Source organism: Caloenas nicobarica, chromosome 18 (assembly GCF_036013445.1).
Source record: "Caloenas nicobarica isolate bCalNic1 chromosome 18, bCalNic1.hap1, whole genome shotgun sequence".
Lineage (NCBI taxonomy): Eukaryota > Metazoa > Chordata > Aves > Columbiformes > Columbidae > Caloenas > Caloenas nicobarica.
This window is the reverse complement of record NC_088262.1, coordinates 5,181,577-5,209,543: the sequence shown is the minus strand read 5'-3', so window position 1 is coordinate 5,209,543 and position 27,967 is coordinate 5,181,577. Positions and strand designations below refer to the sequence as shown.

The following is a 27,967-nucleotide window of genomic DNA, read 5'->3' as shown; positions in this document are numbered from 1 at the left end:
TTGAGCTATAAATACTAAGTCCTGTACATACTGCACATGTATGGACTGAAAAAGAAGTCAGGTTGTGACTTCTTGCTGGTGAGCAGGATGGAGGCAGCTACCTTTGATGATGTCTCATGTCCTAAGCACAGAAATGGTCAAAACCACACAATTCAAGCTCATTTTCCAGAGTCCAATCTTCATTTCTGATTACAAAAAATATCCACACACGGCAGAGGAAGCCAGCACTCAGTCTCCTAGTAGCACAAATCAACCCAGCATAATACAAACAAGATTATAAACCTCTTGGGGGAAAAAAATAAGCAACAAACTGCATGTTTCAGATAATCTTTATCTTTCTCTCTGTACGTAAGCAAATAGTTTACAGTGCAAGTTGATTTCCACAGAACAAGGATCAGACTCCAAACACCAAGAAACAAACAAAAAGGTTTCCAGAGGAACTCACAAAGAAACAAAGCAGAAAAGAGAGGATGAAAGAGATCATGAGAACCAGCAGATCTGTGGGAGGGAAGAGGCAAGTGCATGGGACATAGGATGCCCCACTCCAGCTGAGGTGCAAGTGCCATACAATCAGAGGCTGGCCCCACCAAATCACATTCTTATAGACAAGAGAGATTCCAGGCAGAACAGAGACCTCACCCTGTTCACATCTGAACAGAGACAGGGTCAGGATGGGAGTCGTGCCAGATGGCAAAGTGGGTTGGAGATGGGGAGGGAGGCTGGGCAGGATGGTTGCAGCAGGTGGGGGACTAACCTCTCTCTACTTCATATATTTCTTATCCTTCAGAAAACCATTCAGGTTTTATTTCTGCTTTCTACTGGCCTGGGACTCCAGCCCAATTTCAGTGTCCAAAGGAGGACAACCCCGACTACAAGCCAGCAGTACCCTCGAGCAGTGCTCTTGCTAGGAGAGGATGGTCCTGTTGCCATCGTTCCAGCTTCAAAACTTCAGGACCCCTCACATTTCACTGTCTAAAGACCACACAAGTCTAAGCCACCCCTCCCAGTAGAAAAAAAAAAACACATTTGACTCAAACCCCAGGATGTCTCCACCTACCCTTGTGCAAGCCCACGCTGCTGAACCAAGCCGGCAGCAGTGGGTCTCCCGCCAATTCTGGTTCTGGCTTCCCAGACTCCGCACACTTGGGACCCGATACATTCAAGATCTGTTCACTTGATCACTAGCAAAATGCCCTGAAGAAGTGAACTTTGTCTCAGCGCTCTCCACTCCCTAGTGACAGGGAGATGCTTTTCCTCCTACAGCTTCCAAATTCCTCCTACAACTTCCCTGAGTACCTCCCTCAAACCCCTGCCTCAGACAGTAGTGTGCAAAAGACCCTTCCACTCCCTGCATTGCATAAGCTTGCCAGGCAAAGATGGAAGGATGTGGTTCCCCTCAAACCCAGGTGACATTGTCCTTTCAGTCAATGGAAGAAGACTAAAAGCATTTAACAATCATGTCTCTTGTCCTCACCCTCGCTGAGCCAGTCCCTTCCTCCCTGCGTGCTCACACAGACTAAGCAGGGCTTTCCAAAGTGACACACACCCCATTGCAACAGCCCAGCACAAAGGCTGCTGGACCTGGAAGCCACAGCAGTTTCCAAAGCCCATCTCCTGCAGGAATAGCAGCTTTTCCCTTGCACCCAATTTATAGCTATAGTCTTTTTTCAATTAAATACTGACTCTGATCAGAGCAAGGACAGGGTCATATTGGTTTCCAAACCACATCCAGGAGCAAAAGAGTAACAGAAGAGCTAAGAAAGGTCTGATTTCTAGTGCAACCACAACAATGGACAATCCCTTAGATATCTTTCACTCAAGGTTCATGGTGAGGGAAGAGAAGTGAGCTGGGGGGCGGGATGTCCAAGCAGGTCCCAATTAAAGCTTTAAATGACAGGGAGGTAAATGAAGTGATTGTCCTTTTGGTCTCCCAGCTGGATGTGAAATGCAGGAATAGCTGTGATGAAGCAGCACACAGCAGTCCTTGGATCCAGTGTATTTCTCATAGTAGAGGCAAGTGCTCTCTTAGACCCGTTGAATTTCAAACAGCTTCACGTCTGTGTCATACCAGATCGGGGGATCCACATTCCTGAGAGAGAAAGACAAGAGCCACTTAACTCTGGCCAGGTATGTGGAATCCAAATGTCACAGCCCAGATTACAGGAGCTGGCTGCACGCAATGCTTTCAACTTTGCAAAAGAAGAAATCACTGGTTGAGAGACAATGCACCTTGAAGGGATGACAGTATCTACAACAACGCACAAAGCCAAAGCTTTGCATGAAATCTCTGCACCATCCCCCTCTAGGCAGCTCTTCTATTCCCTGCTGCTGCCAGTTCCCAAACAAGCAGTACTCCCAGGACAACTTTCTTCACCTCCCCTGCTCAAACAAAGTTTGGAGCAACTGACTCACTCTAGTCTCTCCCAAGGCAACAACATCTTTCTATCCTGTAAATATGACACAATCCAGAGCTGGCCAAGTACATGCAATTCTCTCTATGGGTTCCCCAGAAGTTTGGAAAAGACCAAGTTAGACCTCACCCAGCTGGTTTACCTCAAATAAATAACTCCCCACATGTAGGTCCGGAACCACATGGCAGTGCCCGAGTTCGCCTGGTACTTGCGGATGAGGATGGGGTGAGGGACAGGGAGCAGCCCCACCAGTGTGCCGTGCTGCAAGAACTTGAGGATCTCCGATTCATCAGTGAGACCCCTGCAAAGAAACAGATCAGTAACACCCTTAGCATGTCCCACAGACACCCCCAAAACTGCTGCAGCACCAATTATCAATCTAAACAAACACAGAGCTGGCAACTGTGGCCACCAAGAGCACACACTTTTCTCCACTGACAAGGAGACTTGAGAAGGGACCAGACAAACCAAGAAGCTCGACAATCAAAATAATGTCTGGTCTGCTGAGACCATGAAGCATTCAATTACACTTTACAAGGTTTCCCCTAGAGACCCTCCAAACTCAAATTGCCAACCTCACAGGGCTTGGTACACACTGCACAGCCCTTTCTCTCAAAAAATGTACTTACTTGTCAATGCAGATCTTCTCCACCTGAGGAACCAGCACCTGTAAGAGTCGCATGATTGTCTGCAGGGGAAGCTTTGACTTCCAAGACATCACCTGTAAGGAGGAAAGCCCACACAGAAATCAGTGCACCGCATTGGTAGTTATTCTGCAATTATGTCCACTATCTCTACAACAAATGAGGTTTACAAAAATCACAAAGAACATGGATGAACTGAGTGCACAACAGAAATACAATAAACCCTGGAGCACTAGAATTATGAGCCACTCAGTGAAACTAGCAGGACACTGGTTTAAAATAGGTAAAATAAAATATTTCACAGATGGCAGTAAACTTCTGGAGCTTTGACCACAAGTCAAAGACATTCCCTGTGAAGAAATGCTCCTCTGAGGGAGTCACTGCTGGCATGGCAAGCGGGGCGTGGGGTGTGCGTATGTGGCATTTCTGCTGTAACTTTTTTTTCCTCATTATTTATTTCCTCTGTCCATATTCTCTCACCCAGTCAGGAGTTGGGGTCCACTGTCCACTGGAGGATGCACTAGAGAGACGCCTTCGATCCCGACGGGGATGTGATGCCTCCTATCAATAAATATTATTTTAAAACAAAAAAACAAAAATCACATTTAAGCGCAACTCAAGTCAGCTGGTGGACACAGAGAGGTAATGACCCATGATTATGTTTCGTGGGCTGCTGGAAGAAGAAAAACTTTCTTCTCCAAGTTCTCAGCTAAGATCTCACTTAATGACAACATTAATGTGTGCTTCAGACATCTTGCAGACCATGGGCCTTCATCCAGTACCAGGGAAGGCCAGGAAGGGTAAAACTGGAGCTGGGATATACCAGAATTCTGTTCATTCCAGTTTATTCGAAGCCTAAACAGCAATATTATTTTGCAATGTTCACAGCTACAATCTTATTGTTTAGCCTGTTCAGCTTCAGTGCCATGTCCTCATCAAGCTTCTAAAAATAAAATTAATAAAAACATAAAAATGTCCAATTTCCTTCACATGGCCCCACCCTCTTCCTCTTTCCTCCACACTCTCCCACAGCCCTCACTCCCTCGCAGCTGCCACCCAAATGCTGGCAGCCAGCTGACAGGTTTAGGAGAGGTAAGATGGAATTACACCGAAATACGAAGGCTGTTGAACATTTCATGAGACACTTTTGAAATGGTCATGACCGATAAGGGGAAAACATTACAACAGATAAAGGAAGGAAATTAAATCAGTCATAAGGGTGGGTATCCTAAACTCTATGCAGTATCTCTTAGTAATTTATGTTAACTCAGTAGGCTGGAACCAGGTTGGAGCACAGAAAAAAGAATGTTCCAATAGTCTGAGAGCCCACAATCCCTGGAGACCGGACAGTGTGGGCCCCAGACTGCGCTGGCAGTGACGATTCTCCTGTAGCACATCCCACATCCACTGCTTTACTGCCCGTCACCTCCCATCTGCTGTCTGGCCCCCGCCCCACAAACATTCAGACGCGCTGGAGCCAGGTAGGGCAGGTAATGAGCAACTCTCTGAGACCAAAGGCCCACATGTGCACACAGACAAGCAGAGAGGATCAGGACATAAGGGTAAAAGATAGGAGTCTTCAGCCTGCTCTGCTAGATTGTGATGCTTTTGCAAACGTCCCCCACTTGGACTCCAATTCTGCAGCCCTGTCTCAGCTAAAAGCATGTCGAGAGCAAACCAAGCTGAAAAATTCTTGTAGCACCACCACAGCCCACAGCAACCCATGATACACCTCCTGCCCAGTTTGCTGCACACCTGGTGAGAGCTGGTCTGTCAGTTTGGCCATTCCAGAGAAAACTAAGAGAGGAAAAGCTGGGAAAGTTACGTGTTTCACCACAGGGCAGCCATGCCTCCCTGTGCAACCGGATGCGACGTTCTCACTGCAGTGAAAGGGCTCAGTGGACAGCGAATGCTCATGCAGGGCGAGAGGCAGCACTTGGTGTATAAATGTGGCCTTGCTGAAGGAGAAGAAGATGCGCAGGACAGCCCTCGTAATACAGGGTGTTTCAAAAAGAGGGACCCAATTTGAAATGGCTCTCTCTCTGCAACTGCAAACCACCTATGAGTGAAACTCTTACCACTTGAAAGGGCAGGTAACTCCTTACCTTTTATGGTAAACTGTTTGCAAATTTTTGTGTAATTGTAGCATGTTGTGATCCTGAAATATACTGCTTTGAAAGTGGGTCCATCTTTGTGAAACATGCTGTACATTTCCTGTAAGACAGCCTAGAGGTTTTTGATGCTGGACAGGCAAGGAGACAGACTGAGGAGTTAACAGAGACCACTAAAAGACTGCTGCTCCACTGAAATTGGAAGATTGCCTGTCATAGCTCTTGATGGGGACAACTAGCAACGGCCAGAATGCTGACATTGCCACCAGGACCTGGGAGGCCAGCACAGCCTTGATTCACAGATGGCAAAGCCTCTGTCTTGTCTCCATGACCAACAGCCACCACTTTGGGGGCAGCACCTCAGCCAAGCCCTCACAAGAACACATCGTTCACAACACCAGCCAGCCAGAACGTTCTGGTAGAGCTCTCCATCCCAGAAAGGAGAAGAAAAAGCAGCTGTCAGCACCTGAGTCAAAAGCCTCTGAATCAGGAATACATTCCTTTGCAGTTACGCACTTACTGGTCTATCAGTGGCTTTCAAGGTGGAGAAAGCTCACTCCTCTGGTGTCCCAGCTCTTGTGTCACTACCGCAAACATGAAACACCCAAAATGACGCAACAGTCTTCCTAAACCACGATGTTTTCCAGCACAGCGTGTGTGCATATTGCCTCTACTATGATGCCTTTCAGAGGGCCAACTAAAATCTCCAATTTTAGTTCATTTCAAACCAAGCCCTAGACCTTCCCCACACAGCAGTGTCTGGTCTTACCCTGCTCCAGGGCTCCCCGTCGCTCACAGCCGAGGGGGGGTTACCCTCTAGTGAAGGCTGTGAAGACTCGGGCTCCAGCGAACGCATGGTCCCATCCTCCGACACCTGTGACTTCTCTGTGAGTTTGTCAATGCCTGTGTTCAAAGGAGAAAAAGCTCAGAAACACAAGTGAATTAAATACGCTTACAAGCGGGGGGTTCTTCTCTGTCCTGCCATGGACAGACACTCTACACGTCTGCTGACATCTGAAAAGCTCTCCTTTCAACAGAAGCAAGATCCAACCTTAATTTCACCACCCCAAAGGAGTTCGTTTGTTACTAGGAAAATGCTCCCTGATGTATGAGGAACACAGGTTCACACTGATATAGTTAAACTGAAGCAAAAGGTCAAGATTAGGACAAACTGGCCACGTGGACACTAAGTCTGAGAGGAAAGAAACTCACAGCAGTTTACTTTGACTTGTTTGTGATCAGCCTCGGCAAACTGATGTGAAACTCAGGCTGAAAGGCAGCAAGTCATTCACAGATGTAAACTCTTAATCTTTCCCACACCCAGTGAAAGGGTGAGTCCACACCATATCTCACAGAGAAAACAAACTTCTCTCCTGTTACAAAGGTAAACTAAAGCTCACCTGGAGTAGCCACCAAACTTGTCTTCAGCGTCCCTGGTTCAGCAGGGGCAGCAGGACGTGACCCTTCCATGGAGACCCCGTCCTGGGAGTTGGTGCGAGAAATAGGCTCAGGAGTTTTCTTCTTGCGCTGCAGACCCTTCTGGATGGACTGCGAGTCCGTGGGTAAGTTGGCCAGCTGGTGAAACACATTCCGCTTGCGGATAACAGCATAGACCAAATTGGAGTTCCCTGGGAATCACAGCAATGAAATGAGCAGAGAAGTAAGACTCAAAGAGCTCTGTCAATACAGCCCAGTTCATTGCCTACATGAAGCGTGATTGTGGAGACCCTGCAAACTCAGAGAACCATCCTTCAACCCACAAAGGCAACGGCACAAGGAAGAAAGAGCAGAGCTAGAGATCCTCTTATCCATTACAAAACAGTACAGAAAATCCAGTTAAATCCTTCCTTGGCTGGAAGGCTGACAAGAAATGGCTTAGAGACTGACATTCAAACAACTGAGAAGAAAAAGGGTAGTTTAAATCACATATTAACACCTATTTTCGAAGAAAAGGTTGTTAGCCAATATTCAAAATTTCTCCATCTTCAAAAGAACTCACAAAACAGATCAGAGACATTCCATTTGAGAAGAAACAGGCTTGAAATAGCAAAGCCAAAAGGCCAGAACTCTTCCTGTCTGCAAGATGGCAGAGAACAGAATGAAACCATCCCCTAAAATAAAACACAAATCACAGCCACAAAAGGCTGTTTTAGGATCTGGCAGCCACCACTTGCAAGATTTCCATTCGGGAAGCAGAACAGCCACTCTTCATTTGCAGTTTTAAAGCAAAACATTAGATTTTGAGCAGGTTAAGGGATCTCACTCTATTATTTCCTTAAGGTAAAAGACTGTCATGCTTTTAAGAGGGAAAGCATAAGGCAATTCCTGGAAAGGCAGCAAGTGCCAGAACTTTGTTCAGATGGGGCTGTTTGGTCTTTGGCTCCAGTGACCTGCCAGAGCAGAACTGAGAGGCACTTTTGAATGTTTAAGGGGATGGAAGTTGTTTTAACCCCTCACCTACATTGCTGAGCAACACGAGCAGTTTCACAGCAGCATCCAGCCACTCACAACTTACACTCACTCTCCCTTCTTCTTCTTCTCTACCCATCTCATCTTCTGGTCTGCAGGATGCTGAGGTTATGCTGATAATTAATTGCCATCTCATTTTGCTCTAACCCAATCTGTCTGGGCCAGAACCCAACTCTGATTACCAACTAACCCAACTCCTCAATTTTAGCCCAGTCTCCATGTAGCTGGTTTCTACACTTCTCCCCTTCTCTCATCTGTCTGGACTTTCTCTGAGCTTCCATCTCACATTCTCTCACACTAAACTAGTGCAAACCCAGCAGTCAGTCTCTTACCATCAAACTGGTACTGAATGATGTTGTTGAAAACTTCCAGCAAGAAGAAAACGAGATGGTGGTTCTGGACAGCAGAGAACAGGAACCAGGTGGTGGAAAAAGCCTCCAGGAGATGCAGTAACTTGTTAGCAGCCACCATGGAGAGAGACTTCAGGTACGGAGACACTGTGGAAGGCAAGCAAGTGAAAACTGGAGAAAGAACCAAGGTGTATTTATTCACATAAATACACTGTTAAAAATGTGGCTCTTACCACCTTCCCACCCTGCACTCAGGGAAAGCCTCAGGGAAGAGCTGAGCCCAACAGGGTTCCACAGAACATTTCCAAGTATAAAATAAGTTAAACAGAGCTATTGCCCAGTAAAAGTAGGCATTTCTGCTTCTAGAGGGTCTGGTGTAGTTTCATACTAGTAACACCATCTCTAGCATGCCTCTTGAAAAACCCGACTGGAGCCACCTGGACACTCACTAAACCCAAGGGAAGCCACCGCCACTGTGAGGAGGTGGCACTCCCTGCTGGGGAGGGACAGCACTGCCACCACGCTCTCCACACCTCCTGGCAAATGCCCTTTGGCCGCCCCAGAGGGGCTCCAGGGACGCTGCCATCCCACCCTCTGCCCCATCCCATGAAGCCCAGGCAATGACCCTGCAGGTAGGTCTGATCTGCAGCTGCCACCTCCAGCACGGACCAGAACAGGTCCCAGTTTCCAGCAGCAGCTGGTGACACTGGTCAGTGTTAAGGGGCACAGGAAGAGGGGATAGTGCAGCCAGAGCTGTCCCCTCTGCGGGCTGTGGTTTCACACCAGACAGTGCTTACCGTTCACAACAATGGTGAGTAGGCAGTCAAAGAGAGGCTGCAGCCGCTGATGCCCGCTGGTTATGATCTTGTGAAAGACCTATGGTAGGGAAGGAGTTCTTGAGCAAGGTAGTACCGTACTGAAAGCACCTTCTCAACCAAAACCAACGCCACCCCCACACTAATCGCTTTCTGACACCATTCCTTCCTAGGCAGGGCCCTGCACACTCCACAATTACACAGGTGTGGAAGGCTGCTCTCGCTGCAGACTTGTGCTCCAGGACTACAAGCTTTCATTTACAAGGAATCCTCTGGGGACATGATTAGAACTCTAGAACACTGCAAACAGAAACTGACTGTCAGCTGTTCCAAAACGCACCAGCAGGCTGAGACAAAAATAAAGCACCAGGAAGTAAGAAACATCTTCACCTCCAGTGGATTTTGACTCTGAACCCTAACAAGAGCTGCTTGAAATGCCACAGAACTAATCATTTCATATTTGATCTTAGTGCAAACTTCTAACTCAGCTGTTTGTCCTAGTTTTCTTAACTATACCCTCAGACATGGAAAGATGCAACTGCCTCACAACCAGTACACGGCTGGAAATCTAGGAAGGACGAGTACATTGAAAGAGGAAAGACAGTTATTTGTGGAGGTATGAAACAGGAGTTAGGAGGGACAGAAAAGAACTGCTGGAGCTGTACTCACTATGATGAGCAGATCTGCATGTGTCCCTGTGAACACAGGAATGTCCATAGGCACTCGTACAGAATACGGCTTGTTCAGTCGAACCCCAAAGTTACGCTCCCCACTGAGAAGCAGGAGGATAAAAACCCCAATGTGCATCAAGCCCACTCGCGCTGCAGAAAAAAAACACACCAAAAAAAACCCCACATCACAGTGAGGCCAGTGGACTCCTGAAGAGAGAAGGGCAGCGAGGAGAGAGGAAAAACACTGTGCAACTGAATGAAAAACTGCCCAGACCAGACTACCCTGATAAGGGACATCCAACACAGAGCTCCCTCCGTTACCAGTACCACCATCCTTCCTGAGCCCATCTGTGAGCTCAGTACAACATTAAGTCTTGGATAGATCATTATCTTCTTCATTATGTTCTTCATGTAAACCCATCACCATAGTAGGAAAGGCCTGATTTCCTCTTTCTGCTACCCAGTGATGGACTTACGCCTGATTTACACCCAAAGCAAGAGCAGATTGCTCATTTCTCCTTCTTCATAGGACCAGGGACATAGTTTTTGACAAAAGGACTCAAAACAAGTCAACACATGGTAAGGATTTCCCTCTCCTATGTTGTGGTATAGACCATGTCCTGTTTCTAGTCTGTTACTACCATGAACACCCAGCCAGCTGAACCACTCTACTCCATGCCTGCAGAAGATTAGGAACAAGCACTTGAGATGCTAAATCATATCAGTGGTAGGAAGGAAGCACTTAAAAACATTCTAGCTCAACTGTCAAGCATAGATGATCCCAAATATTGAAAATAATCGACTTACACTGGTCTGCTCTGGCATCATTGAGAAAATACAAGATTGGGACAAGGATGTCCAGAACATCACTGCTCTTCAGCACAAAGAAGAGGAATTTCTGGAAGAAAGGGGAGGATTTCAGACAATCAAAAGCATGTTTGGTTTTCTGCATCATCCACAGGCCTCAAGCCAGGTAGCCTCAAACTAATTAGTCTCTCAAGAACATTAGAAAGGCTGGCGTATGCACTAGTTCTTTAACTCCAGTGATATTTGTAGATATGCTCTGGCATTTACCTCATGTGATGACCTTCAGGAGCTGCAGCCTCTCTCACAAGCTCTCTCTGGAGCCAGCCCCCCCGCAAACCCACCCAGCAGGGAGTAGTGCTGGTGACCAGAGCACCGCAGGGTCACTGTCAACCACCTGTACACAGCTCTTCACTGGGGCTTGGTCCAGCCAGAGCCACAACAGGCTCTGGGCAACAAGCAAGGTGTGGCAAAGCTCAACAAGAAGCAGACCCACACCTTGTTGAAGTCACAGAGTTTCCAGAAGAGGACGAGGAGTTCCTGATGGAATTGGATCTTCTTGGCAGAGTTTGGCAGGTAGGTCTGGACCAGCGGGTTGGATAACAAGCGGGCCACTCCTTTCAGGATGAACTGGAAGTCCTGCCAACAGACCAGGAAAGAGACTGTGGTGGGCCCAAGGATAATGCAATCAGCATGAAATCAGACAGGAAATAACTCAGGATAGGAGCACATTACCTCCTCTCGGTGTATTCTTGACAGGTAATTCACAAACAGATTGTCTGGTCCAGGAGGCTGCATCGAAGACAAGGAGTGAAACATTTACTGGCAGCAAGGTTTACTCAGGAAGTCAAAGTGTAACCACTGGCTCCAGGGGCTGGTGTCTCTCATTTCAGGTTTCCTCCCTGAATGACACAGCTCTAAATTCTAGGAGACAGGGCACCTCAGGGAACAGTAAAGTCAGGGCTTTTCACTTATATGCTCCTGATTCAAGTCAGTGATCAAAACCTGGTGGTTTGGTCATCTACAGCTGTTTAGGGACCTACGGGAGAGAAACAGGACTGGGCCAGAGACCCTAGACTGCAAGGAGAGGGGTGGTGCTGGGCCCTACAGGTCAACATCCAATGCAAGCTGGTGTAAGAGGACTGCAGAGTTCAGGAGAGCAGCAAACAGAGATCCTAGGGTCACTCACATCCACATCATCCATGGCCGTGCCAGTGGTTGTGCCATCCACAGAGGGACTTGAACTGGTGGAGCTGTCATAGTCCAAAGTGACAATCAGCACCTGGGCGGCCTCCTCCACCAAGGGCTCACGGTAATCGGAGAAAAGCAGGTGGTTGTAAGGAATCCCATAACCCACTGGGTCGTAGGCACAGACAACGTTCAGGAGTGAGGTGAAGAGTGGGAGTGCATGTCTGGGGAGGAAAAAACATTCTTAGAACACATAAGCAGGAAGGAAAAAGTGCTGCTTTGGGGAGGGACAGGCATTGCGCTCCCCAAGAGTTTGTGCTGATGACAAAACACAGTCATCTCCTCTAAGCTATGACAGTGGCCCATAGCGGAGCAACTCAGGACAAGAGCTGACACTCCAGCTCCCAGCTGGTCTCCTGGACTACAGCTGAGAGGGAAGGGGAGGTAACAAAAGCCACGTGGCCTCCCAGAGGAATTCTGTGCTGCAATGTCAAAAGAGGATGAAACCTCAAAGCTCTATAGACTATGAAAAGACGCAACCACCTGCCTTCAGCCTGGACTGTGCTCCCCCAGGTGAGCAACTGTCACCTGGGGAGCTGCAAGTCCCAGAGGGGACAATGTCACTAGAGGGTTGCAAGTCCCAGAGGGGACAATGTCACTAGAGGGCAGCATTCACCTGCCACCACAAACTGCCCACTGCAGCGCCACATCACCATCCCCACGGGGGAACAGGATCTGCCATTTCCCACAGGACAGGGATCAGTCCCGTATCAAACTCCAGGGAGCACCACGCTCAGTCCCTCCTTTAGCTGCTGAAGAACAATTGTCACTAAGAAGAGGTGCTAATAGGGCATACGTAAGACAAGGACAAAGAAAAAGGACAACAGCCCTTAGATGTTGGAGGTATGAAGTCCTGTGGTCGCCCATTACCAACCCACTCCATGGAAGAGATCTGAAGGTGTTTCTCCCCGTGGCACCCAGTCCTTCACCCTCACCTGTTCTCCGTAGAGCAGAAGAACTGCACCCAGGGGTTGGCGTTGCTGCTGTCCGAGGAGGGAGGCAGATACATGGCCTCAGAAAAACAGGTCAGCAGCAGCTTAAGCAGCTCTGTCCTGAAAGAAGAGAAGCAGCCAAGGCCTGGAGCTACTCAGGAGCAGAGGAAGCACAATCACTTACCACAACAACACATAAGAAAGGCTCAGTCCCATCTAGAAGTCCTCCCCACAGAGAGCTAAGCCCACTTCATTTTATAAACAATTCTGCTGTCACGGAACTCAGCAGAATTGCTGCCTTATGAAAAATAAATACAGTACAGAGCTCTGTGGCACTTTCAAAGCAGTAATGTTTTGCCAGTTCCTGTTGCAGGCACTCTGACTCCCATATCATACTACAAAAAGCTATTCAAGGGGTCAGCTGTTTTTTCTGTGTCGCCAGTCCTGTTAGCTCAGAAAGGAGCAGGTAGAAAGCCCCTTGGGAATTACAGATACCCAATGTGGCAAAGAGATCCCATCTCCTCCAAATCTCCCTCTGCTGAGCCCAGTTTCTTTCCATTCTGCCTTTGCAGAGCCTCTTACCTATTCAAGTCATGGATGTAGTTTGGCTGTGGAGAGTGAGCAAAGCCCACTCCTGCCTCCCAGATGTACTCACAGCTGTCAATGGAGTGGATATCTTCTGCTGTGTCCTGTGGGGAGAAATAAGAGGTTGAACCACAAAGGGCAAGAGCAAGACTTGACAGCACTAGTTGGTATCCAAGGCAGTTCAGCCACCCTCTTCAGCAAGACCAAAAAAATTTATGACCAGGAGCAAGGGCCCAGATGAATACGTTTGCATCAAGTGCACTTGGCACATTTGGCTGTCTCTTTTCTGGAGTTTAATTAAGCGAATTCTACCACATGCTTTCTTTCCCTCTCTGCATTTGGGGAAAGCAGATCAGAGGACTATTTCTAATTGCTCTGCGTTCCCCTTGCATAACCTCTCTCCTACAAAGGTACTGATCTCAGGACAGCAGGGCTTGAGGGCAACCAAGATGTACTTACCACCCCAACCACAACTCCCACAAAACCAGCACGTTGGCAGCAGCTCCTGCTGACACAGAAGCAACTGCAGCTTCCTCCACAGTCTGGGCTTCTCCCACCTTGCTACTCACTTCCTACAGATAGGCTGGAGCTCACCTGCTGCAATCCACCCCAAGTGACAGCACAAGTCCATCTCTTTCAGCCACACTGCCACTTAGTCTTGGCACATACCCACAGGACTCTGATCCGGCCTCACCCCTCCATCCCCAAGTGACAGATTTTAGCCCTGTTTTCTACTACTCAGAAACTCCGAGCAAGCAATTTAGTACTCAGATTTATCAGGGAATTTTGCAGCTATCACATACACAGTGGTTTGGCATGTTCATTTTAAATTTATTTCACAGCTATACCAAAAAGAAAGGCTGCCCACTTTTGTTTATAGACTGGACCTGCAAGAAACACAACAGAGTCATTGGTGGGGTGAGAGAAAGAGAGGGAGGGAGATGCACCAGAATTTGTCCTTAGCACACATGGTAAGGAGATCCCCGCTTCAGGGAACTCCTCTGAAGTAAAGGCAGTCACCATAAGGATCAGAACACATTTGTCTTTGCCGCAATGATACAAAGAGGTAGAGGAGGTGGAAAGACAACAGATGCCATTTACTCATTCAGACCAGAGCACCTGCCATTAGGCAAACAGCTGCTTCCTGCCCCAGACTGCACCAAATTTCCAGTGAAAGAACAAGGTGCTAAAGGTCTCTGCTCCACTGGCAACAACAGAAGAGCAGATGTTTGCCAGCACAACCACTTTTTCCTGAGGGACGAGCTGTAGTGCAGGGCTAAGTGCCAGCCACTCCAGCCAATACTCACCCAGCTGCCTCAAAACATCTATTTTAGAAGGCACACACACCACACAGTGAACCCAAAATGTCAACAAATATTAGTCACTGTGGGTTCAAGCTCAGTGACTCCATATTTTCCCGCCTGCAGGTTTGCAGGGAGCTGCTGAGGTTTTCCAGGGTATCCCCCACCATGCAGCTGATCTACCTCTATGCAGATAATCTCATTATTCAACTTACCACCGTGCTCCTCCGGTGGCTCTGCACAGTGAAATCGGGACAGAAGAGCAGATCAGCGACTGCCAGGAGCAACGACTCAGCCAGTGGCCGGGCATTTTCATCATCTTCATCTCCCTAAAAGCAAGAAACATGAAAGAGTATTGTCAGCCCAGAGTTAGCAAAGAGCATACAGTAACACTAGTATAACACAGCACGAGAAGATACACTCGCCAAGAACACACAGGGAGGTAAGAAGTTACCAAGGAACAAGAGGGAGAAACACACAAAACTCAGCCAGGAAAGAAATTCCCCCCTGGAAGGTGATGACTAAACAGGAACAAGCTCTCTAATAACACCAAATGGAGCAGACAAAGGCCTAGAGCTGTTGGGGAAATGAAGAGTAGCACTGGACCCTGCCACATGGAGATGTTTGACTTACTGAAGACAAAAGGAAAGGAAACCATCGACAGCAATGAAGGGTTTACAGTCATGAAGGAGGGTGATTTGGATGGCACACAGAGAGAGCAATAGGAAGAAGCCAGCCAGCAGAGACAAGGTATAAAACCTCTCAAAGTCCTGCACGGGCTGCCCAGAACTGGAGGTGACAGAACCAGCTGCACGCAGCAGAGTAAGCATGACAGCAGAGCGGATTTTGCAGTCTTCAGCATTCAAAGCAATCACCTGAATCACGCATGGCTACTCCTCTGCAGCCGTTGCCACGGGAAACCCTGGCAGATCCTGCCTGTCAAAGAGCATCCCGGATGGGGATGGGGATTGTTTCCCACCACACGCTGCTGCTGGAGGGAAAGGCAGGGAGCAGGAATGGCAGCAGCTTATCTACCTCAGCCAGGCCTCTGTCAGCCTGTGCACAACACACAGCTCTTCAGTCGCAGCAGGCAGCTAACAGAGATAATGGCCTGTGTGGCTGACGCCTGTCTCGGTGACAGCAGAAACGCTACCAAACAGATCCTGGATGCAAGGAAAGACCCTGAGAGGATGGACGAAGCAAGCACAGCAAAGATGCATTTATTTGAGCTCACAGCCAGAGATGAAGTGATGAGCATTAGGGTACAAGGAGATTTTTTTTCCAAGAATGATCTTTGCTAGCATCACCTCAACTGCCAGAGAAAGTCCCTGCAGGCTCTGGGTACCACCACATCCAAAGCAGGTGACACACAAACCAACAGACCTCTACACAACTGAGACTCCTTTATGGGAGGAAGGCACCAATGCTCCATGAGCTCTGTCATCCATCACTGCATCATGAAGCAGGCTAAAGATAATCGCTCAGACATTTACTAATGGCCTAGGAATACCATCACCTTCCCCTTCCATTCCCAGGGATAAATCAGCCTTCAGACAGCAAAGCTGTTGCCCCCCAATTAGACATGGCTCCAGCTTCCCTAACGTCCCCTGCACCTTCTAGAAAGAAGAATAAATGCCAAGAGACAGACCCCTCCTCGGCCGGCCCCAGGGACAGTTGACCAGAAGAAACCTCTCCAGTCTGGGTCCTCGAAGATGTAAGGCAGGATACGGGTGAGGAGCCGACAGCAGTTCAAGACGATTTGCCTCTCCTTCTCTGTGTGGCAGCCGCTCTCTGCTCCCTGCACCAGCTTCTCCACAGCCTGAAGGAAACAAAACCAAGGCAGGTAGCATTAGCCTGGACACAAATTTGCAAGAGTTGGGCAGGTCTGTCCTGCTAGTGACACCCACACATACAGTTACAAGCAGCTCTGGGAGACCATTTTCTCTGAGGTCAATGGTACCTGCACTGTTGCTGTTTGAAACGCTGCAGAAATAGGGTTAACAATCCCAAACAGACCTCCTTGAATTTCTACTGTCCCACTACAAGAGACCTCACATGCCAGAGGCTAATCCACGCAGCACACATGTCGTGCCACATGAGACAGCCAGCCACAGCACCAGCAGGCTCCTTCCAGTGCTGCCACATCACGCCACACGCTGCAAAGAGCGGATCAGATTAATCAGCCACATCAAGCACGCGAGACGCAGGCAGAACCACGGCAGCAGCACTGTGCTGCACAGTGCGAGGCGCTGGCAGGGGAAGACTGCACAGAAACAAAGTCTGACAGGTCTGTATGTGCTGTTGCCATTACAGCAGGGACCGCTCCTGACTCAGGAGGTGGGAGCTGAGCTGCTGCCTGTGACTGTGAAGTGTCTGGATTCGGCCTCTGGCAGAGTCTGTCGAGGTCCTGCTGCAGAGGAGGGTGGTAGCCCAGGTTTCCCCCACTCACCATGTGAACAGGGCTACTGCTTGTGAAAGAGCTTCTGGGCTGAACCTCTGCAGCCTATCCGATCACTGCTGAAACTGCCAATGGAGACAGACACTGGATTTTTCAGAATAGGATGTGGGTCTTGCCAGGCAGCAACCACAGCCCCAGGAGGCAGCGGCAGGAGGTTTTACCCACAGACAGAAAAAGGCAGCTCCTTCCCCCAGCAGCTGCACCCACTTGCTCTTACTCCCTGATCCCAAGGGGAAACAGAGGGGGAATGAAAGGCAAAGCATTTACCAAGGATTCACCTTGCTCTTGCTGCTTTTTAATTCATGAGGTCATGTGTCCCTGCTTATTTTCACAGCAGACTGGGTCGCTGACTCTGCTAGCCTGCGTCATTGCCTTAATGGGTATTTAAATGATGTTTGTGTAGTCTCAGTCTGTCCACACACTACAACTGAGCTTCAATACTTTTTCAGGCACATTTATGACCCTGTAGAGTCTGAGTCTCCAGTCATGACTGCAAATGACATTTCAGTCATGCTGTCGTGCTCTCCATGAACACGCAGCATTACTAAGCCCAGTGGCACGTGGCACCTGGCGCAGGTCAGGGCCATCAGCCTGGGGAAAGCACTGCAGGAGTCTGCAGGCTCCTCTGACCCTGATATTCCAAGATTTAGAGCCTCTGGATAAACAGCCCTGCAGTTGCCAGGTCTCCCAACATATCTTGTTTCCAGTAGAGAGAACAGCCCATATTTCAGTCTTGGTTTAGGGGTAATGAGGACACAGAATCAAAGAGGTTACATGGTCAGTACAGGTTTTCCAAGCTGCTGATTGCCACAAACCAGGAGACAGCACCAGGCAAGAACCTTTCCACCATTCTTCCTCATTTTTGTATTCTTTCTAAAGTATCCACTACAGGCATCTGTGTGAGGCACAATTCCCAGTCAGAGGTACCTTCAGTATGATTCAGTAGGTCTCATTCATATTTTGTACAGCAGGAAAGAAAAGCAGGATGGCAACAACCATTTAAAACCGGGAAAAATGCCATTCCAAATGTTTCCAATACTGCAAATTCAAGGCTACTCTTTGCATGGCACCAATCAGGAGCATTATTAACACCTGCACTTTCCCAGGCAGAATAAATTTCAGGCTGTTGCTCAGCAGTTTGACAATTTGCCAAACCTGGCAGGGTAGGAAATACATGTCAATGTCCCTTGTGCTCCACACAAAGACATGGCAACACCAAAAGCAGCATCAGGGAGGTCCTGATGTCACAGCAGAAGGAAGAACAGTCTTAAGATCTCTCTCAAACTTGGTCCAACCACTTTTACAGTGACAAACTCCACAACCCTCTAGGATCTATGAGCTTGAAGCCAGATTGATGCACAGTGAGGAGCAATTAGGTGCAGACAGAATTGGATGCTTCAGCCTTGCCACAAACATGCAGCCTTGGTACAAAGTCTCCTAAGCGGGAAGCACTTTATACAGCAGGTAAGACCCAAAAGGGCTGAGAGGGACAAGAGGAAAAAGGCTCCAAAGTGAGCAAATGCTAAAACCAAGAGAGGAAAGGCTGCAAGTTATCATCAGGAGGAGACAGGGACAAGCACAAACATCGTGTGGTACAAAGAAATAACATGGTACATGTCTCCTGTTGGGAGCCACAGCAGTATTGATCCAGAGACACCCCTGCTACTAGCACAGAACCAAGGAGTAAGACAGCACCAACCTTACCTTATAACACAAAGTTGCCAAGTTTGAAGGCGATTCTTCTCTCACTGCTCGGATCTCTGCAGCTGGTACAAGGGCAAAGACATCCTGCACTGAGGTGGCTGTGTCTGCCCAGAACTGGTCCCAAAAAGCATCATCTGTTGCCTCCACAGGCTGCAGAGAGACAAACACGGTTACAGATGCAGAACCACCGTTCCATGAGGTCCAAACATCAGCGATTATGCCTGGCTTGGGGATGAGACCAGACAAAGAAGAGGTTCAACAAAACACAGTGGCACTGGTTTTGTACCTCCTTCTCCTCTTTGTCGCTAGGGCTTTGGCCGATTTGATGTCCCAAACAGAGCATTCCCTCAGCAAGAGCATGGGCAGCAAGACACTTAAGTGACCAACGGCATCAGGCTGGGACTCCTCAAGTCCTTCGTGGAGTCACAACGTAACATGAGGCCTCCTGCTTGTCTGCAACCCAGGGCCTATATTACAAGATCTTCACCAACGCATATGGGCCGGGCTGCTCTCACGCACTGTCAGCTCCAGTGCAAGCCAAGGATGCCCTGAGCGTGCACTGGAATTGCTTCTATTGCAACCAAAGTCTCGAGGAAGCAATGATGGGCATCTCACATTAGGGCACTAACAGACCCACAGAACCGACAGACTCACTTCAAAGCACTTACGGATGCAACAGAATTGATTTTTCTAAATCAAATATTTATAGGGAACTGGACTCAGTGCAGCTGGTCGCTGCCAAGGCTTTGTTCTTAAAAAGCACTAAGTGTGCAGTTCACAGAGGAAGATGGAAGGAGGAGACTGATATACCAAAAAAAGCAATCCATTTCAGACCTGTATTCCAAGAAGCCTGCTTCCATAGCCTGGGAACTCACCTCTCCCCATTACACTTTCTGGGTCTGCAGGTGCAGACAACCTCCCCTATTGCCAGAACTGTTGTTCCCTTTTCACAACGAGAGAGCAAGTATTCTCAAGCCCACCCAGAAATCCCACTGCCAGGAACACTGCCCACGGACAGAGTCTGTTTGCCCGGCTGCAGCTGGACAGACAGCTCTGGACAGCTGCAGAGTCCCAGTGTTATCTCCCCCAGCTTCTTCCTGACAGCAGGGCATCTAGTTAGAAATCAAAACAACGATGACAACCTGGGTGTCAGGTTATATGCAGCTGAACAAAGCAGACTGGACCTTGCTTTGCCCTTTATCGCTTTGTAAAGCCTAAGAGGAGCACTGGCCGTTCAAGGTGAAGCAGACACTCAGACACACAAGGCCAGTGGTGCCTCCATCCCTGCGGAAGCACAACCATGACCTGCTGCTCCCCGAAAGGTGAAAATGCCAGCACTGTTTGCCGAACAAGAAGACATCTCCATTACACAACATCTCAGGTATTCACAGCCTGGGAGCTCTGAATAATCAGGAAAGACTTAACTTTTCAGTCAGTCTAAAACTGAACACAGCTCTTCCCATCTAAATACTAACACTCGCCAAGATATAGGCATCGCCCAAACACAGCAAGGAGCGCTCATGCAGCCCAAGAATCCAGCTACATAAATACATGCCTGTTTATGCCAAGCAGCGTGAAAGAGATGGATCCAGGATTTCAGTCAGAACAGGAAAAGGGAAGTGTTTTTCAGGAGTTTCCCCAGCCATGCCAAGGCACAGTAACACACTCAGCGGGTCAGAAGAGCCGTCTGCTCAGGGTGAGAGGAACCTGCTGCCTGCAACCTGCAGCGGCTCCACAGCAAACAGCAGCTCCCACTCACCGCGATAACCAGCACCGTGGGTGGGTCTGCCATGTCAGACGGGAAAGGGGTACAAATATAAATGTGTGTTTAAATTAAACAATTCCCACCCACTCCCAGCTCTGCTGTAGGAGGCAGAAACTTGCCCAGCTCTGTGCCATTTCTAAACGCAGCCAAGACACGACCCAGGGAAGAACAGCTCATTCACAGGTCTGATACCAAGAAGTGCTGCATTTCCCCTTCGCTGTCATCTCCAGAACTAACAGCCACAGTCTGCGGGCAGGTGATGTGTCACCACCACCCAAAGGCAGAAAAGTGAGAGTCCCCAAACTGGTACAGCAGGTTCCTACCCTGCGGCTCTCTTCCTTATCGCTCCCGTGCCACCGAGGCTGCCTCATGTTTGTCCTGGTCCTTCCAGCCACGCAACGAATCAGCCCAAGTGACTCTCCAGTCTTTAAAAACAAAACCGACACGTGTTAAGGCACCTTCTTAAACTCTGCTCTAGTGCTGAAAGATTCTTCGTTTTATCACCTGGACACCAAAGGAAGTTCCCATCAAACCCCCTTCCAAGGAAAGAGCAACATTTTCCAAACGGTTCAAGACCACAGCTCCTCAGAGGGGATCCGTAGGAACAGCCAAGTGTTCACAGCCTGACTTCCAGCTTTCTGAGTGTGCAAAGGAGCTGGGCTCTTTGTAACGCTTAAATGGAAGCAAAGCTGTTTTGCAAATCCGATCTGTAATTACACTTCTCAAAAAGAGCCAAGTATTTGGAAATCAGATCTATGTAATGCATGAACCATCCTACACTTCCTACACCCCCTTTCAAACCAAGTACCACAGCCACATGTATAATTGCCACACGTACCTCCTGGCTGCCTGCCACAGCCGCTCCCCCCAACAACAGGGAGCAGCAATTGCTGCTAATTGGAGATCATGCATAAATAATGGGCTTCACTCTCATCTAGAAGGAGCAGAAAACCATTTCCCACCAGTAGACATAGATCCCTTCACCTCCCACTAGCCCAAGGCCTCCTCAGAGGCAGAACACAGCCACTATTTTACAGATGGTAACACAACAGCCAAGACGGATTGAAGAACATGGTCTCTGACTAAAATTACATGGCGGCAAGAAGCACAGCAGCAATTACCCATGCTGCAACGTTGGATGCTGCAGCCACACAAATGTCACGGCTGCCATCTTGGCAAGCAGATTACGCTAAAACAGCATTTCTTTTCATTTTTAATAGCTGCAGCCAGTCAGCTCCTCATCCAACAGATGGTATCCCATGTACAACCCTGGGACACGGATTCTCTACCGAGTCACTCACATCCCCGCAGCAACCCCTCTTTTAATTAACAGTCTGGCATCACAAAGCCACTCAATCCACAGAATATTCAACTCCTTGAAAGAATATTACTGGATGTTTTTAAGCTGATTGTACTCTGCACGCAGCATCTCTGGGGATCTCAATATCCATCTCCTCACGCTGAGCTCACCCAACAGCCTGTATCTAACACACAGAGAAGGGAAATATAGAGACCTAGAACAGTCTTGTTCACCAGCCATGGATATCTTCATTTGGAAACATCAAAATTTAGTTACATGTGCTGGCAATGCACAATGTGCAGCAACAAATCCCCCAGCATTGCAGCGAGCCTTGATAGGGCTTTAACCAGGAGGGCTCACAAGGAGCTGAATCCTCATCAGGAGCTGGGGCCACTTTGGATCCTCCAGATCAGCAGAGACGTGTCCTCTCTTGGCAAGGGAGCTGCAGCACACAGGCAAGAAGAGCCTGATGTTCCTCCAACACAGTGCAGACAACCAACTCTGCACTGGGGTACAACGAGAAGGAGATCTTCATCGTTGCTGCAAGAATCAAGGCATTGGCAGCTCAAGTCTACTCTGGAGACACAACCAGCACATCTGGAGAGCAAAGGAAGCTTCTGACTCCCCCCATACTCCACCACAAAGGCTGCTGAAGTGACAGAGATGCTGCTGCCTGAACCAAGCTCTCCACATGAGAGGGAAGAGATGGCTGTAGTGCAGAGTGGTTGCTGAGAACACAGCGGGCAGAGATGAGGTGATGTGACATCTGAGAGAGGGCAAGGAGAAGACTTTTACCTTCAGTTCACCTGGGCAAGGTGTGAAGGCCTCCCACCTGCACACTGGTCACACAAAGGCAGAACCAGTTGTACTGGACATCTCTAGTCTTTATTTCCCAACAGTTATAAATGTTGGATTTCAGGTTCCTTAAAGCACCCCACACACAGAAAAGGAAGACACTTGGTTTGCAAGCACCTTGCCAGTTACTGAACAGAGAATCACAGCCCTGACCAGGCAGTTCCCAGGCAAATGGGACACGTCACAGGAAACAGGAACACAGAGCGGAGGTGACCATGTCCTATAAACAGGAAAAGGTCCCAAGGCACAGCCTCCCCGAGCCGCTACTGTCCTCAGCCTGACACTAGAACCACCTTCACTTCTCTTTTGGATATGACCCTCCACAAACTCGAGTAGGGTGAGTGTTTGCACCCTCCTCCCAGCCAGGAGCTCTCTGACCGACACCTTCGCTTCGAATGCCCATTCCCAGCAATTCCTTCAACAGGTCCCTACCAGAGGACTGTCCTTAAACCAATCCTGAGATCGCTGCAAATCGCCAGCAGAGAATCAAGGGAGCAAGCAGCCACCAGTCCTGCCGCATTCTCCTTTTGTTCTTTGCCAACAAGAATCCCTCCAGCCAAGGCAGCGAGGCATTTAGGGCAGGGACTCTCCTTTTTCTGTGACTCAACAGCAGAGCAGGTCCCCCATCCCTGGTCAGGGTTTCTAGGCAGTGCTACACAAGCTCAGGTAACACGCAACAGCAGCGTGCTCCTTCCCACCCCAAACAATGCAAAACTGTGCGGTGTAATGACCACACGGCCATTCATGCAGCACTTGACTGAGCTCCAGGAGACCAGGCAACCCCGCAGGGCCAGCAGATTAGTTGGAGGCAATTCGGGCACCTTTGTACCACCTGTCTGTGAGCCCTTGTGCAAAAGGAAAACCTGAAGACAGATTTTTCAAGACATTAATAACTAGCAAGATTTCATCTCTGGACAGCAGCTCCACACAGATTTCAGAGCAGAAGTGAATTTTTCTATAGGATCTATGTGGTCAGCAGTACAGAATCAAGGAAAGGCTCCACCACTAGTTCTCTGTTCCCACAGCAAAGGAAACTAGAAAATGGAATTTGTGGAAGTTTGGCAGGGAGAGCCTAGGACAAAAGTCAGCTTGGTGAACTGTTAGTTACAGCTTCCCTTTTAAGACAACTTTGCTTTTGATCAACCTGAGAGAGCTCAATACTTGGATACCATCTCAAACAGGCTACCAGAAACTAATCATTCTTTAAGCACAAGATGCACTTTTAAGAGCCTCATATTAACAGCCTGTCATACTACTGCATTTCCACATCCGGGATAGAGAAAGGACTGGAGTTTGTCTCTAGTGTTTTATCCTTCCCATCCCTTTAAAAGCAGAGGCATAGCTAGCACCAAAATCTAACAAGCTGGTTCGCAAGATCAAAATTTCTTATCTTCCAGTTTCTTGCTTGCAGGAGCCATTTAATCGCCAACTGGCTGAGAAAGAAATGTCTGTTTCTCCAGCAGTGACGACTCCCAGCCTCAGTTCCCTATTCTGCCACAGACCAGTTGTCACACTCACAATCTATGTTTCCCTTCACCTGTTCAGTAGGCAGCATTTTTATGGGCAATTTGGGAGGGCTCACACATTTTCTATGATAAAGCACACCTGGTTTATTATTAAAATGGTTGGCCCTATCAATTTAGAGGCATGCAGTGTAATGTAATACACATGTACCATATAAAAATCCTAAAGCCCATTTCTCCATGTGTGCTTATAAATATACATCTGTAGCATAAGCTAATTCCTTCTTTCTGGTACTACTGCCCTTTTTGAATCACTCAGAAGCAATTCTTCTTTTTTAATGTTCTTACATCCTAAGAGTTTCTCTTTGGCAATTCAAAAATCAATTAAATCAATTTCATTTGTGTCCAAGTCTTGGTTTGACTTTCAAGTTCTGGGTTCCATGTGTGCACAAATGCACAAGCACTCGAGTGTTATGTTCCTTACAATTGCTTTTTTTTTTCAATGTTCACACTCATTTTTCAATTAATGAAAGCCTGGAGATTAGATTTTTCTTAAAAATTAGTCCTTATAACTTCAGTGGCAACTCTGAGCCTCCACCAGTAAGCGAACAGCACTTTCTGCTCAACCACTTCCTTCCATCAGAGCCTTGGGAAACACGGCACGGTGCATTATTAACCCCACGGTTTCATGTTACCGGTGATTTGACGAAAAATCCATTTGTCCAGCTACCTAATGTCAAAGGGGACGCCTGTAAAAAAGGGAATACGGTGCTGAGAAAGCGAAGCGTATTTTAAGCTAATAGCTTTAAAGTGGGGATTTGACTCCATTATTGCAGGCAGGTTTTGAATGCAGGGTCTCATGGAGCAGGAGGCTGCAGGGAGGTCGCTGCTGGTCCGAGGTGCCAGGAGATCCCAGTCATGCACCCTGCACAAGCAAACACGGGTGCCCTTCTGTGGTATGTAAATATGGGAGCGCCAACACCCCGCCCTTTTTCCACATGGCAGTTAGTCTCACCTACACCACGTAGATGTGAAATGAATCCAGCCAAGAATGAAGCTTTTTCGTTTATTCAGGGCCCCAGCGAACCTTCTTTCACTGCACACGTCAATAAACCAGGGGAGGGGAGTGCTCTCTTCTTGGCTGGGGATACGAAGGATTGCCTCATACAGGATTTTCTTTGTGAACAGCAGACTGAGAAGATCCCTATAGCTAACAAAGGCACTGAGTAACTGGGTTTAATTTTATTTTTTCCCCAATCTCACTTTATAAGCACGCTTCCCAGTAGAGGAAGGACTGTCGAAATGTGAAGACGCTCTGAACTATTTGGCATCCAGAAAAGACTTTGGAAGAATCCCTTCAAACGTTAATTCATCCACTTCTGGTTTTGCCCAGGGATGTTGTGGAACATCCATACCCAGAGGTTTTTAAGAGCATGTTCACAAAGGCCATTCCTGAACAATGCAGATAGAACTGATACTGAAGGTATAAACAGGATTTCTCAAAGGCTCTTCCAGCTTGACTTTCTATGATTCATTTCCCACTCCTAATCTTCATCTCTTGAGTCTTCACAGATTTTCTCCTATTACTTTTTAGCCCTTTGCATCCATGCCCTTTTCTCCTGAATACATTCCCCATCATTAAATATCTTTCTGCCACCATCCCCAGGTTTTCTTAGCAGCTGTTATTACCTCACCACTGAAGGCGGCTCGGAACAGCAGTTCTCCATCGCAGCTCGGAAGAACCCGAGACGCAATTTCTCAATAGAGCAAAATCCCTCTGCTCCTTAGACAGAAGGACAGTCTCCTAATTTCCTGATGGGCTCCAAATTTAAGACAAGAACTAAACCAGCTCCCAGGACATGAGCAACATCTGTCAGACCTCCAGCAACCACCCTCCCTATACACTTCACTCCTTCTCCTCTTCAGCCTGCAGAAATAAAGCGGTGTTTCACAGATGGAAGCTGCTTCTTCTGCAACAAGCTCACCCCAACAGCATGGTTGGCCAAAAGCCCTTTCAGTCTCCACTGGTTATTTTGGGGAAGAAAAAAAAAATATATATATATAGATATATACATATACAGAAAAGGGGGCATTGCCAAACCTTGTGGTGATGTAAACCTGCAGCTGAACGCGCGAGGAGCTGTGGACATCCCTTACGACAGCAACAGCTCGGTCTGGCAACGCTGTTCAGCGAAGCTCAAGATGTCAGAGGCGGCGGACACCGAGGCCGTGACACAGACCGGGGAACTGCCCCGGGAAGCAGCCGGAGCCCCGAGGCTGAGCTCGGCCCCGCCGCCTTCCCCTCCGGAACGCGTCGGGCCTCTGGAGACCAGCGACACGGCAGGGGGGACCGCGTCCCCCTCCGGCTCCCCCGCCTCGGGGCAAGGCCGCACCGCGGGAGCCTGGAGCGGAGCCACAGCCCCCGGCCGAGCTGTCACCCGCACCCCGAGCCCGGCCGCCCCCGTCCCTCAGCACCGGGGGTGTCTCGGGGAGGGAGAAGGGCCTGTCAGCCCTCCCCGGCAACCCCCGAGCATCCCCGGCCACCTGACGGCCGGGGGAGGCCGCGCCTCAGGGCGGGCGGGCGGCTCCCGCCATGGCGCCCCCCCCGCACCTCACCCACCGCCCGACATGGCGGCCCTCACCTGGGTCTTGGTGGTGAGCTGGATCACCGCCTTCCTGAAGTTGAGCTTCGAGTCGGCGCTGCCCATGGTGCGGTCCGGCTCGGCGCGGCTGCCAGGGCAGGGCCGGCCCGTCCGTCACGCCGCCGATCCCGCCGCTCCTCCTCGGGCCGCGGCTGCCGCCATCCCCCTTCCCCACGCCGGCAGCTCCCCCTGCCTCCCTCCCCGCTGTCAAACCCGGCCGCGCAGGTCCCGGCCCTCTCTCCCCTCCTCCCGCAGCCCTTCCTCCGCCCACGGCGGCGGCTGCTCCTCCTCCGGCCCCACCGCCCACCTTCCCCGCAGGCAGCTTTCTCCTCATCCTTCTGCCTCAACGTCCCCGCCTTTCCTTTCCCATCTCCGACAGCCATCCCTTCCCCACCTCACCCCCTCCCTCCCACGCTTCGCTCCCCACGGCCCCTGCACCCTCCCTCGCCTCCCTTCCCCGCGGGGGCCCACGGCAGAGCCCCGTCCCACCCTCCTCCTCCAGCCCTTCTTCACTCCCCCTCTGGCCCAGGCTCCCTTCGCCTTCTCTGCCTTCCCTAACAGCTCCCTTCTTCTCTTCTTCCCGGACCTCTGCCTTCTCCTCCCGCTTCCTCTGCCCCCGTCTTGCCCCCTTCTCATCCCCTTCTTCCCCCATCTTTCTCACCCCCCCCATCTTTCTCACCTCCCCCAACTTTCTCACCCCCCCCAACTTTCTCACCCCCTTCTCCCCCAAAGCCCCTTTGCTCGGCTGCTCTCAGGCACAAGCCCCACAACAGCTCCATGTAGCCACCACTGGACACCCGAGCCCACATGGTGGGATGTGCAAGGGGGTCCAGGCAACTCCAGCCCCTCCACAGTCCTGGGTCAAAATGAGCTGGGAGTAAGCAGGCTTGTAACAAATACCCTGTGCAAGCACCTTATAACAAGCTCGTTGCATGTGGTGGCCCATTAACCCTAATGAAATTATATCCACCTGCAAGGAGAAGATATTTTACAACCCCAGGGACTGGGGATTCAGGATTTGTCCCTCACCGAACACCTCAGAGCAGCTGTTTGAAGCGATTCAGCGCTGCCTTTGAAGCGATCGTCTCTCTTTTCTGCACTGAGCAGCTCTATGAACTGCAAGCAGGTCTTTTTGGTGTCGCTGAGTTACATTTCACAGGCTCAGCTCTACAAACCTCCTTTCTTCAGAGGAAATGAGGTAATTCTAGTCGTTTTAGCAAAAGAAAGCGATGTGCTGACTCCCCAGCTGGGGCAGACTGTGGGAATTCTCATTTGTTGGTGTATAACCTATACAGAAATCGCCGATGTTTGATTATATCAAGTGACAGGTCAGATCTGACACATTCTTGTAAAAATCTACAGGAAAAAAAAATATGTTCACAAAATCGTGTCACCTGGCTTTTGCTGCCAAGCAGCCTAGAGCTTTGCATCCAAGCACT

At 49.2% G+C, this 27,967-nt stretch overlaps 1 protein-coding gene across 2 annotated transcripts; it reads right to left on the bottom strand.

The window, feature by feature from the left end:
• Positions 1–371: 371 nt before the first annotated feature.
• HID1 (HID1 domain containing) lies at positions 372–26,710 on the bottom strand. Of its 2 annotated transcripts, XM_065647810.1 has the most exons (19): positions 26,529–26,710; positions 18,504–18,653; positions 15,990–16,160; positions 14,557–14,670; positions 13,038–13,144; positions 12,459–12,575; positions 11,465–11,687; positions 11,011–11,067; positions 10,774–10,914; positions 10,279–10,369; positions 9,470–9,621; positions 8,783–8,861; positions 7,968–8,132; positions 6,567–6,794; positions 5,936–6,069; positions 3,536–3,616; positions 3,041–3,132; positions 2,554–2,712; positions 372–2,089 (listed from the first exon to the last, which is right to left on the bottom strand). In XM_065647810.1, the coding sequence occupies exons 1-19, from the start codon at positions 26,592–26,594 to the stop codon at positions 2,026–2,028; spliced, it is 2,391 nt and encodes a 796-aa protein (XP_065503882.1). In that variant the 5' UTR covers positions 26,595–26,710; the 3' UTR covers positions 372–2,025. The 2 variants fall into 2 exon arrangements, with proteins under 2 accessions (XP_065503882.1, XP_065503883.1); XM_065647811.1 differs by lacking the exon at positions 18,504–18,653.
• Positions 26,711–27,967: the final 1,257 nt, after the last annotated feature.

Coding starts and splice junctions, on each gene's coding strand:
- HID1 (XM_065647810.1), bottom strand. CDS start 26,594: ATGGGCAGCGCCGACTCGAAGCTCAACTTCAGGAAGGCGGTGATCCAG. Junction 18,654..26,528: donor AGCTCACCACCAAGACCCAG/GTGAGGGCCGCC, acceptor GTCTCTCTGCAG/CCTGTGGAGGCAACAGATGA. Junction 10,915..11,010: donor CAAGAATACACCGAGAGGAG/GTAATGTGCTCC, acceptor GTCTGTTGGCAG/GACTTCCAGTTCATCCTGAA.